Here is a 16,366-nt window from a genome sequence, read left to right on the forward strand (position 1 = left end):
ATGATTTATTGCTAACTTGTGCGAAACTGAAGGTAAAGGGCAGAGAGTCAACTTTGAGGCTTAAGGCCAGTGTCTGAAAATTGGGAGTGAGATTGTGTTGAAAATATGTGGTCGTATTTGAATGCGCTACCATGTCCTTAACTGTCAATCACATTGTGTCTCCTCCATCTCTTTGACCCATCCCTGGGATGACAGAGTCCAGGTCCCCACCCCACCAAATGATATGGAGATTGCGCTGAATTCAGGGCCTCAGAGCCATGGTCTCATTTACATAGGGACAACATCACACGTGGAGCCATTTCTGAAAACAGATTTGTCGAGGCCACCTCATGAATAAAAGATCACAATGATTTCTAATGAGGGTTTATTGTATTTAGCTGGCCTTGATCTTCTGAAGATGTAAGAAAAGAATAAGAGCCATTTCTATTAGATATCCAACCTCATTCAGGAGAATCCGCACTTCAGCTCAACACAGACTGTAATGTATGATGCACACACCAACATTAATATAGGGTGAATCACAGTGGCTGCACTTCCTAACAGATGGTATGGAAATTAAAAGCATTGAGTAATACTTACTTTCATCTCACAAAACCTATTGGCAGTTGAGTAGACATACTGTATGAGAGGCATATGGTCTCACACATACGTATGCATCATGTGTACTACTCAGGTATCTTCAAAACACTTTTCTCAGAAGCAGTTTTTCCAAGCCGTGTTTACAACTTGTCCACTTGTTTTACTGAGTGTGCAAGCTTTGGCACTTTCAGTGCCACCAACATATCCTCACAAACACATGAAGTATGACATCTCCTTTAAAATTTCAAAACTCAGTGGTTATATGCAGATAAACACATGAAACCCAGTGAGAGATATATTAATAGCATTGATTACTAACTGATAAGAGGGGGGAAGATTGCCCCTGGAGACTACAGATACAATGCAAACTCAAAACATTGCAATGTTTAGCATAAATTTGAATCTTATTATCCCTCAACTGTGTCATCTCACACTCACAGGAACTGACAAATATTCAGAGAAAAGTCCTGGCATGTCCAAATAACATAAACAGCCAAACGCCTGATCTTTCAATGCTACAGTGCACATACAGGACAGGCAGAAGCGGGGTCTGCTATTACTTTCTTATTCCAAGCAGTACTCTGGACACCGGGATGGCTCTATCAAAGCTGCCTCCGGCCAAGATGTCCGAGATTCCAGAATAATCCAGCTTTTATCCCTGTGACTGCTGTATGTAACCCTGTGTCCTGAGCCAGCCAGCTGCACAGAGGGCCGGGTAAGTCAATATTAAGGCCCACGTACACACAAATGGAGGACGCATGCAAACAGATCGGCATGAATTTGCCAACAAATCATACATATTAACCACAACCATATGCGATCTACATTAAAAGCCATGGACTGCATAAGAAGCTATAATGACTTGTGTGCCTCTAAATAATAAAATAACGCATCACTCTGACTGTTTCATTATGAGAAAAATAAACAACCCAGTCATATGTCCAAACTACATGCATGCGCACACTCAGGCGCACACGTGCACATTCACAGAGAAGAACATACTGTCTAACTCGCTGCATTTCAAAATGTACTAGCCTCTGGCTGTACGGCTCGATTTCTGCAATCATAATTACAGTCCTGGGAACCAAGGCAGGCATTAAGGTTTTTGAGAGCTTTGTTTTCCCAAACAGGAATATCTCTTCTGGGCACATAAAGCTGACTTGACAGGCTGAGAGAAATTAAAGAATTATTCCCTCCTAAACTCGAGCGTTCACTTTTATTCAGCCTAGAAGATACCCAGAAAACAAAACAAAGGGGGGTTGTATCAAGGGAGAAGCGGCCAGGGGGGGTTGGCGGTGAATAACGGGAGACATTTTTGCATGCTCTTTACACCCACTGGGGTTTGGCATGGTGCATCATGGCTTGGCAAGGTTGGATACAGAGGTGGGGTCAAGACTTCACCCTCTGGGAGGCCCCTTTATAGCTAATTGCTATCCCACTGTGGCAAACTTGACCTCATGCGGCAGCACTCACGCAGAAAGATACGTGAGGAGTACGAGGACATGACAAATGGTATGTTTTGAAAGAAGTGAGCGCAGACAAAAACAGAGACAGAGGAATACTGAAAAAGAGGCTGTTTGTGTGTGAATTTTCGTGTTAACAACTTCTACATCCCACTTTAGTGCCCTGCTCCACAGGGCTGGAGGAGCACTGACTGTAATGTATCATTTAGCACTTCAGTTAAACCAAACGCAACTCCTGCTGAACTTCCTAGAAGGCCTGAATGAGATTACAGTTGACTAACATCACTTTATGAAATATGATTCAATCATATTCACTGCATCCATTTTACATAATATAGCTAAACAGTCTGCATGTCAAAGTGTCCATGGGAAAGAAACCGTAAACTGCTCTTGATGTGCTGGTCGGCACCTTGTATGGCTTGAATGTATGAATGAACTACTGTAAGTCGCTTTGGACAAAAGCGTCTGATAAATACCCTAAAATTAAAAGGTAAAAGAGCAATGTGCTAAAACTCAACATTCAAAAATCAACTAAAATTCTCCACAAAATGTGAAGATTTAACAGTTTCGACTTTAACATGTCTGGATTGTGCTGCAGAGATCCTGAAAATGCTGCCCTCTGGACTGCTAACTGCACAGCATACTGAGCTAATGATAGTTACAGTTAACAGCAGTGATATGCTGCCACCTATCTAGTTTGAGTACAATTAAAACATGGCTGAGAATGGATTTAGCTCAAAAAAACTCAAGAGGAAAAATCAGAACCACTTTGAATCCTAACCATGGGCACCGATTCTGTGGGTAACCCCCGCTACCTATCAATGCATTGCATTGTGATTTCAGATAAACCGCCAAAAAGGCTGGATGACAACTTGCTAATAAAACATAGTGGTTGATTTAGCCAAACAAAATGAACAAATTTGTGGTAAAAATACCAAAAATATCCACTGACCCGACCTGACCGTCTTCCAGTAGCAGTACAGATGGCAGAAACTGGACTTTTCAAGCTAGCTGGAAAAGCAAATACGCATGGATAGTGATGCTGCAAAAAACAAGGCATTTTGTGAGGTTTGCACTGTAGCCAAAAACATGGGCGCCCCTCTCCCATCCACAACACATGACCAAGAGTCTTTTAGAGCTTTTGTATGGGATGGTTTTTCCAGCTGGGCCAAAGCACTGCAGAGATTCAGCAAGCAAGGCTGAACCATATTGCAATACTGAACTATCACAAGACACTGTCAAGGAGTAGGAACCTGGAAACTATTGCAGACCAATTTAAAAAACGCACCGCTACCAGGGGCAACACATTCCTCATCAAGAATTAAAGAATGGTGAGTCACAAAACAACAAATTAAATATTTGTTATGATATTGCCTACGGTGGTACTATGTTTTAAAGGATGTGTTGGAATGGTTTTGAATTGTGGATTTGGTCCATGATTTGCTTTTGTTTGAGCCTTTTTGCTATCGTTTATCTGGTTGTGATTATTTCTTTCCTGGTATGTCCTGTTAGTAAAAAATGTTATTTAACCTACAACTAAATTTGTCTCATTAAAAGCTAGTTGGGATCATTGACAGTATAATTAATCATTAATCAGGTTGTGATTAATGAGTGAGTGAAGTAGCCTAGTTGCTGATGAGTCTGTAGGCTGTTATTGTTTATCTATACTGACTTTCAGCACAGCGGACAGTTCCATTCACACTTATGGGCCTCTATGGTTATGGTATGCTATTCACTCCAGGCTGTGGTGTTGGATTGTGGATTTTGTTTTTCCTTTTTCTTCATCGGAGCGTTTTGCGTTAGGTTGTATTGACATTAGCTCCTCGTATGCATCACCAGTGTGTAGACTGTGTGTTGGTGAAAGAGTGTGCGCATGTGTGTGTGTGCTCCATCGCGCGTGTAGGAGAGAGCATACATGTGTGTACATTGCAGCCGCTGCTGTTGTAATATGTGTTTTACTGTGAAACGAATGTGCGCGCATTTCAAAATAGCAACGAGTCATGCAAGCACTGTGAGCACCCACCAGCAGAAATCAGCGCCCCTGATCCTAACAGTGTTTAAACTCCAAGTTCCCTCATCGCTTGACCCCTTTCAGCAAGCCACTAAAGAACTTCACACAATGCAGCTCAATGGCCACCGTAGTTACTCATAAACAACATTTCTATGATCATGATCACATGATGTAAAACTGTCATTAAAACATGCAGGTGCCGTAGGAATTTGTAAGTGAGTGAGCAATCACTAGACCCTTTCATGACAGATGAAAGGGAGCGAGTTTCATTGATGTATCATACATGTTTGCATGCTGCACGGACCCCGGCACCAGTTAATTAGACGGCCGAGGAATGAATCAAATGTGGGGGTTGAAAGACTGAGTCTGAATTGCATCAAGGCGGAGACCAGTTTCACCTCTGATTGTTTGATGAGAGGCTGGATCTCAGAAAGACATTACACAACTTAATGATGCAAGAAAATAACTCAGGTCATTCAGTCTTGTCTAATCTGCCCGGCCTCGTACAGGTCTTACTGGAGATGCATGCACGGGGGAAAAGACAGTTCACAATCCCTAATTATCAAAATGTCAACCATTATGTGTTGACCTAGGGGAGAGTGTGCTTTTCTAACGTGCGTTTGGATTTCGCTCATGGCATGCATTAGTAAACTGTGCACTCATTGTGATGAATTGAGTGAAATTTGTCTGTGCTCCACGTGAAGACGCTTTCCAGCAAAAACATATCGGCTCCCTTCCAAGACATTGTGTTAAGTGTGCCATTGGTTCAATGGTCAATGGTCTGAAAACACTATGGGATGAACTCTCCAGAACTCTCCAGTTTTTTCCAACGAAAAAAAACAATAGATGGTGACAGTTCACTGATATTATTAAATAAATGAAATTAGTTTACTATTTCCCTTCCCACAAACAATCTCAGAAGATTTGAAGATCAATACAATAGACAGTAGCTCTTCTACCTCAGCATCTAAATAGCCACATTGTTTCTCCAGACATAACAAACTCTGGTAAGATTTGCAACCTGGCAAGGCAACCACAAGAGGTAATTAAAAGTGTACCAAAAGACACAAAGGGAATTCAGATTTCCGCGCAGTGAAAAGTGTTTCTGAAGTCACTCTCTGGATACAAAGGAACACACATAAACACCTGCTCATTCAGTGAAGTCAAGGACCCAAAGGAACCTTTATATCTATTATTCTCTGCCCACGCTCCTGACTGCACTCCTCCCACTTACAGATGGCAGACCTCACTGTTCTCACGACAACTAAACTGCAGAATTATCATTTGAATCCTTGAAAAGGTGTGCAGAGAGAGGAGCAGAGGGAGAAAGATTAACAACGAGGCATTTTATTCCATAATGCCTGTTGTTCTTTTACTCATCATGCAAACTAAATATGCAAGTCAACTCTAATGCTCCCTGCAGACTGTGAAAGCGCTTCCATCAACTTGGCAATTTGACTGCAATAAAATACAAGTAGCGATCAGCATTACGATTTAAAACCTTTTATATGAATCTCGCTCAGAAAGATCCTGCATTTAGTTTTTATATTCAAAGGGAATTAGGGTTTTCCCAGGAGTCAGTCAGATTATCCATAATCATCTGCAAATGTATCTTTTTAAAACAAAAAAAGGTGCCAGACATCAAAAGGACGGCCACTGTAAAAAGTGACATGGATCTGTATTTCATAACGTCTTCTTTTTGGCTTAAGCCCAGGCTATGCTGTCTGTGCTCTGTGGCCCAGCTGTGGTGTTCGGGATAATAGAGGATTCCGTAAGCATACTGTGCAATAATGAAAAACACCCCATGCTGCGAGAGGAAATAGGAGATTTCATAATCTGTCTGAGACTTTGGCCCTGGTCCATGTAGAGAGTCTCGTTAGACTTCTCATTAATGACACACTGAGCTTCTGTAATAACTGAATGCATATATAAATCACCTCAGAAATGAAAGGAGAGACAACAACGGACCCGGGCTGCATCCTTGTGCTGCCAAGTCCTCTGATAAGAGCATTTGTACTTGGCAAATGGACCAGTGTTGCACATCTGCTTACAGTCTAGAACTAGAATTACTGCCTGGGAGTTGCATGCCTCCGCAAACCAATCATGTTAAGTTGACATCCATGTCTGTCTACACTCAAATAATATGTGTAGTTGAGTGTATTTTTTGGTGAAATGGAAGATATCACTATATTGACGTGTATGATTCTAGTGAATAATGTTTGCTGAGAAACCGACACGATGCACAATATACATAGCATGAAATATAGCTCAAAAAGACACAACATAAGGGTGCAATATGTAAGAATTACTGCAAATTCTTGTACCTGGATTCTTCAAACACATGCTTAACCTGACAGCACGGAGGAGCTATACAACCACCACAGTTTCAAGGTGGGCACCCAAGATGAGTCTCACCAATTCAGTATTCGACTAGATGTGAAACTTCACATTCACCCCTTCTGTTCCTGAGTAATGGTATTGCATAATGGCAAGAAAAGTGTGTCTTTTTTTCTTTTTTTTTTTTTGCAAAACATGATGATGTCACTGTGAAATTGACCTTTAACGATTTGGATATAAAATGTCATCACCTCATCATTTTCACATTTGTGTGAAATTTAGTGTTAATTTGCACATGAATTCTAAATGTGTTTTGTGAGGTCGCAGTGACCTTAACCTTCAACTAGCAAGTTCTGATCAGTTGATCTTGTAGGCTTTTTGTTCCAAACTTGACGAAATTCTCTTAATGCATTCCTGAGATCTGGCATTTAGGAGAAAGGAACAGGTGGACAGACTTCCCCAATGCATTATGTTGCTAAACCCCTGTATGCACCAAATCTTGAGACATATCACCTATCTAACGTACTATAATACACTCACTAACATATACAAGCTTGAATTGCATCTCTGGTGAGATGCGATTACAAATCAAACAAAAGTGCCCTCTCCCAGACTATGTGTTGAAATGTTATGTTGTTGGGCAGTAATGGTCACCCTTACGATCTCAGACCCTTAAAGTATGATGAGTGGCATGGTGTCATGATTACTTGTGTGTGCAGTGCAGAGGTGTTAAGACTGTGTGGGTGAAGGCTGTGTTTGAGGAAGCTCTGATATGAAATTGTGTTTTTATTAGCAGCCAGTCACATGGTTGAGGGCTGGAATGAGCTGGCCCAGAAGAATAATGGCATGAAAGGGACAAATTTTATACAATGTAGCAAATTGTGCATGTCATATTCTAAATCCTTCCTTTCATTAGTACTTTTAAGAACACACAAAAGAATGGAAATAATATGACTGGCATCTGTAGATTTGCAGTTTAATAAAGCTGAAATTGGGTGCAATATGTTGGAGTTTTTGTTTAATCATTGAGTATTACAAAAAATGATCAACAGAATACAAAGTTTTGACGTTATGTCAAAGATAAATATGTGTTGTGTTGCAGAGATATTTATTGAAGTTAGCATGCTAGCCAGCTAGCCCCCAGTCACTTTGTAAATTCAAACGGGATAGTCCGATAGTAGACAACACCAACACATCCCCAGTGCTCTGAGTTCCCAGTCCGGGCAGAGTCAGCTAACACGACAGCTAGCTGCATGTTTAACTGACCTTACTAGCTAATGGCAGCTACAGTTAGCAGCGCCTGATGATATGCTACCCCCTATTTGTCCGGGGTATATTGCTGGTCCTTTAAAAAGATGTACTTATTCCTGAAGGATAAGCACAAATGTTGAGCAGTAACAATGCAACATACAGTGTAGCTAACCCTTGTCCAATCACTGAGAGGCTGCTAAAGTCAAAGCAAAATAAAGCGATCACGTACTGAATTGACATGAACAGGATAAAGAGGGCTCTGGGTGCGTGCGTATGTGTGCGCACATGTTTGCTCATCTCTTGCGTGCCTGCTTGGCTTTGCAAATTACACTTTGTATGAACACTCTGATCAGTGCGCTCCTTGGCTGGAGTGGAGGCTGGCTATGAATATCAATTTTGCATTCATCGCTAGTTGCTCCCCTCGATGCCCCACCTGACACAAAAGAGAATCAGCTTTCTGTTTGTGTCAGCGTTTAGCAAAAAGCGCTGCACGGCTCCTTCACCCAGCCTCCTTACCTCAAGGGCATCAACCGACTCTGTGTGTTGTCTGAGATGTAGAAAGAGGGACTTGTGCCTTGTGTCTAAGGCAAGAGAAGATTGTTTAACTTCTAGGTATATCAGCAGCTACTGAAGTCAACTAAAAAGCATCCGTGTGTCATGTGAATGACAGGTACAAGACAAACACTGAGTGCGATCAGCTAAGAATGATCACACTGTACGTCCACTCGCTTACAAACACACATGCATAAATGGTGCAACTTAAGCCACGCGCAGTATTGACAAAGGCTGAGAATTCATTAGCTTTTCCAGGCAGTGAATGATAGCATGCGGCGTGCTGGTATCAGACTAATCAGGGTTTATATTGATTGCGTGTGTAATCGTCCCACTTCACAATTGAGCAATTATCCTCTACAACCACAGCTTGAGCCGAGCCACACCTGGTGATGTTACCGTCCCCGGTGGTGAGGATAATGCCCGATTTCCTCCTGTTAAATCAACTCACTGAACTGCTGATGAGAAAAGGGCAATCCCACTGTTGTATGTCCTGTACATAATTCTCAGCTTCCCTGTAGAAAACAGAGTTGTCCGTTGGCTTATATAACTGACCTCTGGATGTATGATCAATAGTGTGGCTAAATTAATTCTGATATAATGTGCTCAAGAAAATGGCTGCAAATTAAAAACAAATGAACAACATTAAATTACGACTAATAGAATTTATGTTTTTCAGCAGACTAACTGCTTTAATCAATCAAACCTGGTGCCATTTCACTCTCATTTCCAAGCTCAGGAAAAACTCATCTAATGATCGCGGCCAAGAGATGAGAATAATGTAAAAAAAAAAAAAAAAAAGTGTGCTGTAATAGCAGTGGGAAGGCGGCAATGACACAGAGACCCCATTGCTCACACTATGGTCTCATTATCTGCTGTGACTCCAGGTCTTCAATATTAGCCAACAATAAGCACTCTGCAGGACCATCTGCTCTGCCAGCACGGGTTATTCTCAGAGTGGGAGAGACAGCCGTGGAGAGGAAAGGAAGAGGAAAGATACACCATGCTATTTGTGGATATAATAAAGAAGAAGAGAGGCCAAGGAGGGAGAGAGAACATGAGGAATGGAACAGAAAAACACATAAAGATTACAAATTAATATGTAAAAGTTAGGTGAAAGCAGTGACAGGAAGTTTGAAAGTGAAACTGGAGAAAATTTCCCAAAAGGAAGGAGTTGCAGGAGAGACGCAACTCACCATAGATGGAATCGACTACTAATAAACAAAAAATAACAACATGTAGATGCTGGCTCAAAAGCACACTCCTGAACAACATGAGGGTTGTATCAAAGTCAGATAAAGGTGAACTGACACGTTAGAATGTAACACTGATATCTAGTTCTAATCTTTACTTTTTGACGTCAAACAGTATTGGTCACAGTAGATGTGCAGGCAGGCTAAGAATAGTGTAGATGCATGAAAGCACTAATCAATCTGGACAACAATGTCAAAGCAATGCTGAATTCTGTCATCTCATGCTGAACTCAGGTGTGCACCTCCTGGAACATCCGTTGAGACCCCAGCAGTGTTATGCAACTCATCTCTACAGGTTTAGGTTGTAATCAAAATACTTTCAGAAAGAAAGGCTGAATATTTGTTTGATAGATTAATTTGTTTTACCCAACATGTGCAAGCATGTGAATCATCTTCTGGTGCTGCTGGAGAATCTTACCTTCTGTCTGATCTCCTCCTCCATTTTGACCGGGGAGCCCAGCTCTGCTACCTGTTTAACTCCATCACTAGCCAAGCCACCGTATTCCCACAGCACGTAGCTTTTAGAATGGGAGGCACCAATAATAGCTGACCAGTGATTGGCCCGACCTGCCAGAAAAAAGACAGTGAAACATCTCTTTAGTGGGACATCCTAACCTGTTTCCCCGATCTATCTCTGCATCTCAGTGGAACAGATCTAAAGACGCTAATGGTGATCCATCGGATAAGCACAGACACAAGGCTCTAGGTGTGGTTTTAAATACAAGTCAAGAATGTGTTATTCCTTTATTGCCATATGTGCTTTCAAGAGATGAACAGAAGCAAATGTTGTGTTCAAAAGATTCAACAGGTCCAGGTGCATTGATGTGTCAAATACATCGTAAGTCCGATTCTAGAAATCATTATGCAGAACTGGTGAACAAAACATGCCAGAGCCTTAAAACTCAGAAAATAAGGTTGACTGAACATGAGATCAGTGTACACAATACATACAGAAGTCATGCTACTTGAAAATATAGTAATTTAATCTATTGACCATCATAAAGTTGACATGAAAATGTGTTGATTTAACAATTAAGAATTAAAAACTATATATTCATGTTGAACATGATCATATCAATTTTAGTCAACATGAGTTTTAATGTGTGCAACCAACGCTCATGGTCCTGAGCTTCAGCTCAGTTGATTTCTGGTTTTATGTTGAAAGTTTATCCTCATGTGTCATGTTTTATTTTCCACTTCCTGTGTTTGTCTTTTTTCCCACCCTTTTCCTAAATACACAAATGTGATAGTTGGTTTGTCGTGTCTCTTGCACCTCGTGTGTTCCTGTGGCTGTTTCTCGGTCATCATGTGTTGTTTTCATTATCGTTCTTGTGTTCTGGTTTGTCTTCAGGTTTGTATTTCTCTTTCATTTTTTCCTTGAACTTTCTTTTACCTGCCTTTTATTGTTTGCTTTTGGATATCAGATCATCACTGAGGCTCACTTGACACCCTCGTACAACCTGCCTGCCTCTGTGTCTGTGTTTGGGTCTTTTTTTTGACAAACTGTGACAAATACTCATTAACGTTATATTCTTAAAGTCTTTTGTTTTTGGTCAAAGCATTTTCTCAAAATTTATCATGAATCAGGTCATCCCTGCCATGTCACTGTGGACAACAGGCATTTGTACCGCATCTACAGCACATAAACTATTTGTTCCATACTCATTTAAAATACTACTGTCATGTTATTCCTCTGCATTTTACAGTCCCGATCAACATAACATGTATGCTTAAGTCTTTTGAGATTTGTGAACAAAGGCTACAGCTACTCATTTCAGCTGAAAGACTATGATTGTGTCATGTGTCTTCAACAACTTCACCATTTGACTGAACACATTATACCACCTACAGTATTTAGTCAGTGTGCGGTTCACTCAAATAGTTCATAGGTCTGCCTCTGATCTTGATGGCCTGAATAAAGCCCTGACACTGCAGTTCTGTAAGTCACCTTGTGTGCCTTCTGCTGGTTCCCAGCGTGATTCTGAACAGAGATTAATCACTCTGATAATCTATTCTCTGAGTTTGCAGTATTTCTGTTATAGTAAATGGAGGACAATGCTAACTTTCAAATAAGTGAACTTACAAACTTGTTCTTACTTTATATCTGGATGACTGCTTGCAAACGCAGGTAGAACGATGTTGTATTCCCTGATTGATGTTTGTAAGAGGCACTCACGAGAGGAGTGTTGATGGCTGTAGCCCAGCTGCAGTTTATGTCGTTAGGCTCCCACCATTATTCTGTATGCACCTGTGTTCCATTTGTTCAGTGGGCCTTGTGCAGTTCAGTCTGTCTTTTTCCTTCTCTTTGTGTCAGTTTTCCTGATGACACCACAAACACAGCTAGAAATTGTTTTAAGTTCCCCTGAAAAATACCCAGCGGTTTCACGCTTACCACATTTTGTGGAACGGTCTCGAACTGTCGTCACTGGCTTGGCTGCCGTCTCCCTTGTGACTCCACCGGCAGCACTTCCACCTCACAACAGTCAGCTCAGCTAAGCTCATGACCAACATTTCCTGGCAACTGGGCTGGTTAAAGTTTATATGACCTGGCCTCTAATAAACTTTCAAAACTTTTCTTACACTGCAAGCTGCACCGAGATTTCTAACTCTTCCAGTGTCCTGGTTAAAGACTAATGATGAGCAGGACCAGGAATGACCTGCCTGAGGAACTTGGACTAGCAAAGTCAGTATCATCTCCTAGGGCTTGATCTGAATGTGTTTTTAGCAGTGAAAGGTGCCCCTTTAATGGGTTTGTTAAATGCTTTTGTGCTCCAGGTGCATTACATTTATCTGTCTTGCAGTTTTATGGGGAAGCACCTTGAGAGCTCCAACCTGAAAAATGGTCAACTGACTGAAGGTTAGTGGTGGTTGTTTGTGCTCGGGCTATTAGAGAATATCAGTTATTAGGGTATCAAGCTTCAGTACGTGAGCTGCGTGATTGATGCCAGAAGCCTCTTTTTTCTTTTTCTTTTGCCCTAGTAATAATAAAATAGCAGGTTGAGTGCATTGGCTTGCGTAGGCTTCACAAAATCACAGAAGAGTTTCATCCATCCATACATCCATGATCAAATTGTTCAACGCAAAAATTTAGATTCGCCAAAAGCCGTGTTCTTACCTGGGAAATAACTAATTACATGAGGTCTTTTCATTTTTTAAATATCTGAATGTTTACAGGAGACGAGGTCTACTAAGGTGAAGGCGCTTTTAAATGTTTTGGATGTTCCTTGTCTGAAAAAGAGCTTTGCGTGGAGCAAGGACAATGATAAAAATGTAATCTGTCAGTTTTGTCAGTCATTGTCAGTAAAAAAGTAAACTTATGAAAAAGCCAGGATTACAGAAGCAGAGGATACCTTCCTCACAATTTTTTTTGTCTGTCAATATCATTTCAAACATATTGGTTGCTGATGGTCCTTCATGAAATTTTAAGGCCATTTTCTGGCCCAAGCTTTCATAAATGTCTATGCCCGGCAGGTAGAACGCCATCATGCAGTTTTCGTAGGGATTAGTCCATATGGTCAGAATTGTAGTCAGCTTCCATCTTCAATCCGTGGATATGTTTAGCAGTGACGTGATAAGTGCTGATAGCTGCACAGTGTCTATTAATGACCCGACAATTTTGCAGGGCTGTCTTAAGAATATGGAGCTTCATGATTCTATAACTGCCCGCCGTGACCTCTCTCTTCAGGTTAATGGGACTCTCGGATCAATGGTGCATGGCGGACCTCAGAGCAATACATGTAGACTTGAAGAGACACATGGGAGTAGCAATAGTTACAACATGCCTGGAAAGAAAGGTCATCAAGGCATAGATAGGTATTTGTGCCTTTCAGCATCAGACTTTTGACTTCAAATGTTTTCCCCAAATCAGGGATTACAGTTCACATCCCTGTGATCACTCAACTACCATTGCTCTGTGTATTGCCAGAGGCCAGCAAGTACACAGAGAATCTTCTAGATGTGATGTCCTTCCTGCACTAATAAAGCACAAGTGTTCAAAGGTGTTATTGATTACAGTCAGGCACTAAACGTGGTGTTACATCTATTACAACATATTTTTTTGACCGGATGAACATTGTTAAGTTACTGATTCACAATCATGACAGAGTTTTTCTGAAAAAAGATACACTTATATTATCCAACTTTCTACAAGCTCTGTACATGTTTGTATTGTCTTCTTAAAAATGTTATCAATGTAACCCGCGATGTTTGTTTATGGCTCCTTGTGCATGTGAGCCCATCATACGTCTCATATGAAATCATATGAAAGTATTTTTGATTTTGTCAAGGGTAAGTAGGCTGAGTTAAGAATACATAAGATGGAAGGGAGCTGATTTCTGGTGTGCATGTTTTCACGCTGGACCTCAATATATTGCTTCACTTGAGTAAAAAGAAACTCACTCTGACTTCTTTATTTGGTCTATGAAGGAATCTTAAGCTCTATTCCTCTTTCGTTTTCTCTCTCTTTTCCTCCTACTCATCCCATAGAAAAACCACTGTTGACAACCAGGCTGTGCACTGTCTCCACACTCTCGCTGTGTCCAAGCGAGCTGGCATTGCTCGGGTTGAATAAGCATGCAGCGCTGCATGACTTACAATGGGGACAATGGGAGAAAGAAAATAGAACTGTCAAGGTTATCATGTCAGCAAGAAAAAAAAAAGCCTGTTGGCCTGTTTAACAATGAGTTTTTGGTCTCAGAATGTGTGTCACCACAATGGTCCAGGCGTCACTTGAAGGTTGTGTTAGGAATACAAAGGGTGAAAGGAATGCCTCAAGGCGACCACTTGCACTTGCAGAAATGTATTTTTGTTGATTCTTGATTGGAATGTATCCTCCGAACTTCAGTGAAGTTTGATCACTGCGTGCTTACGGTATCGTAGTCGATCAGTGTTATTGTGCAATCTGTACAGCGTTATAATAACTGGTTACCTTGGATATGACTTTGTGCAAGGACGAATCCAATTGAAGCATCCTAAGAGTCAGGATGAAACAGAAACACACACACAGCTTTCACCATCCTCTTTTAAGTTGAACTATCTGCGAGGTGTGTGTTTGCATGTCTCGCGTGTGAGAGTGAGTCACATACCAACTACTCCCTCCATGAAACAGTAAATTAGGGCTCCCTTCGATCTCAGGGTTTATCTTATTCCACTCTAATCAGTGTATTGATCTGACCGGCGAGAGCCTGCTTTAGACAAGAGAGCCGGTGTAATCCTTAAGTCCATTCACATCCTGACAGCGTGGCTCAAGGTTATACACTCATCAAACGCAACCCGTACTGTAGCTCACCGCGCACATCACTTTTGAGAGCCAGCTACCAGGTCAATACTGTCCATGAGTTGGGAACTTACCAGGAGTTTTTCGGGCTACGAAGCTACAATTAAGAGTCAAGAATAAGGCTGCTGATGGCAGATATTTTTGTTTCTGTCAACACAACCAATGAAAAGACCCAAAGTGTTAGTCCTTTAGACACACACGGAGATTGACAGGGTGAAAACATTACTAGCCAATGCTGTCGCCGCTAGTAATTAAAATACAATGTACAAAATACCATTTTTTTCTCTTTTTTAATGCTTCAGCACCTTTATCCACCCTCTGTCTGATCATTCTGTTTTAGTGCCTGTTTCTTTAAGGGCCCTCTTCTTTAAGGGCCTTCTGTGATTCGTCAGTTCTCACAGGCCTGAGCAGGCAATGCCCGCTGGTATTCCATGTTATCATTCACTGTTTTGTTGTGATATCACAACCTTACAAAAGTTGTCACAGCTGGTTTATGGTCTGTAGCATGGTAGTCCATGGAATAATCTACTGCTGGCTTGGGCTACGCAGCCAATACGTAGTAATTCAATTGTGGTTTTAGTTTTTGTATGGGACATCTGATGGCTCATTCTTTGAATGTAATGGAGCGGAGGTTATATGACAAAGAGGAATCTGTGCTTACGTGGGTAGTCTTTGGGATGAATCTTCTCTGACCAGTTCCCATAGAAGGTGACTCTGTACTTTGCTGTTCCACAGGCACAGCAGTCAAGCAGAGGTTTTTCTGTAGTGTCTCCATACAGGGATTCTGCAATGAAATGAGGGGAGGGGAGAGGAGGGGAAAAGAGAGAGAGCCAAAGTCAGAGATACAGACAACCAAGAGACAGTCATACAGTGATTAGTATAAGGAGTAGATGAGAGTGGTTCCCATCATATAGGAGATGGTCGGTTTAAGAAAGTGGGGAGCCAATGGAAGAAGAAAGGCATGAGAAAAAACAGGGAGGATGTGCAGCACAGGGCTTTTGATCTGTTGCTCAGTGTGGCATCCAATGTCATGCACAGCCAGGGGTTACACTCATTTACAATCATTCACATGCCAGAGCATAAAAGCGAAGGGGAAAGTCCCCGCATCAAAATCAAGAATGAAAGAAAAAAGAAAATAGAGTAAAAGAAGACGAGGAAGAAAAAAAAGAGACTATCAGTAGGGAGCGAAATAGAGTACCAGCAGGGAGATTGAAGGGATAAGAAATTCATGGTACATTTTTTATTTCATGTCAATAAAAGAAGCCTACCTTTCTCACACATTCGCTTGGTGAGTGAGCCTTCATCCTGGAAATATATTATCCTCTTCTGCACAATGCTAGCCCTGCACAGAAAAAAAAGAGAAGAGATGGAGGCATTGAGGGGTGAAGTTTGTTGGGGGACCAGGCGGGACCAAGTCAAAATGTAGAGACATATAAGCATAGGGGGCAAAATATAAGAGTTAAGGTCACAGTGGAAGAAGAACAGAGAAGATGGGAAACTTTTGGAGAGGCTGTGAGGTTTTTAAAAAGGAAGAGAAAACAACAGACGGCGAGAAATGTGGAAAATCTTGCGTTATAAGATATGATAGCAGATGGAACAGGTGCAGCGCTATTCATTAGAATCTCTTCCGTATTTTTTTTTCCTT

At 41.3% G+C, this 16,366-nt stretch overlaps 1 protein-coding gene across 2 annotated transcripts in view; it reads right to left on the reverse strand.

The window, feature by feature from the left end:
* The window catches only part of spon1a (spondin 1a), a 127,983-nt gene that overhangs the window by 41,663 nt on the left and 69,954 nt on the right, over nucleotides 1-16,366 (reverse strand). For both annotated transcript variants that reach the window (XM_037096425.1, XM_037096424.1), the window contains 3 exons: nucleotides 15,990-16,063; nucleotides 15,383-15,505; nucleotides 9,865-10,013 (listed from right to left, as the gene is read on the reverse strand). In XM_037096425.1, the coding sequence (XP_036952320.1) occupies nucleotides 9,865-10,013; nucleotides 15,383-15,505; nucleotides 15,990-16,063 (346 nt within the window). The remainder of the gene's footprint in view (nucleotides 1-9,864; nucleotides 10,014-15,382; nucleotides 15,506-15,989; nucleotides 16,064-16,366) is intronic.

Source organism: Acanthopagrus latus, chromosome 4 (assembly GCF_904848185.1).
Source record: "Acanthopagrus latus isolate v.2019 chromosome 4, fAcaLat1.1, whole genome shotgun sequence".
NCBI classification, from domain to species: domain Eukaryota; kingdom Metazoa; phylum Chordata; class Actinopteri; order Spariformes; family Sparidae; genus Acanthopagrus; species Acanthopagrus latus.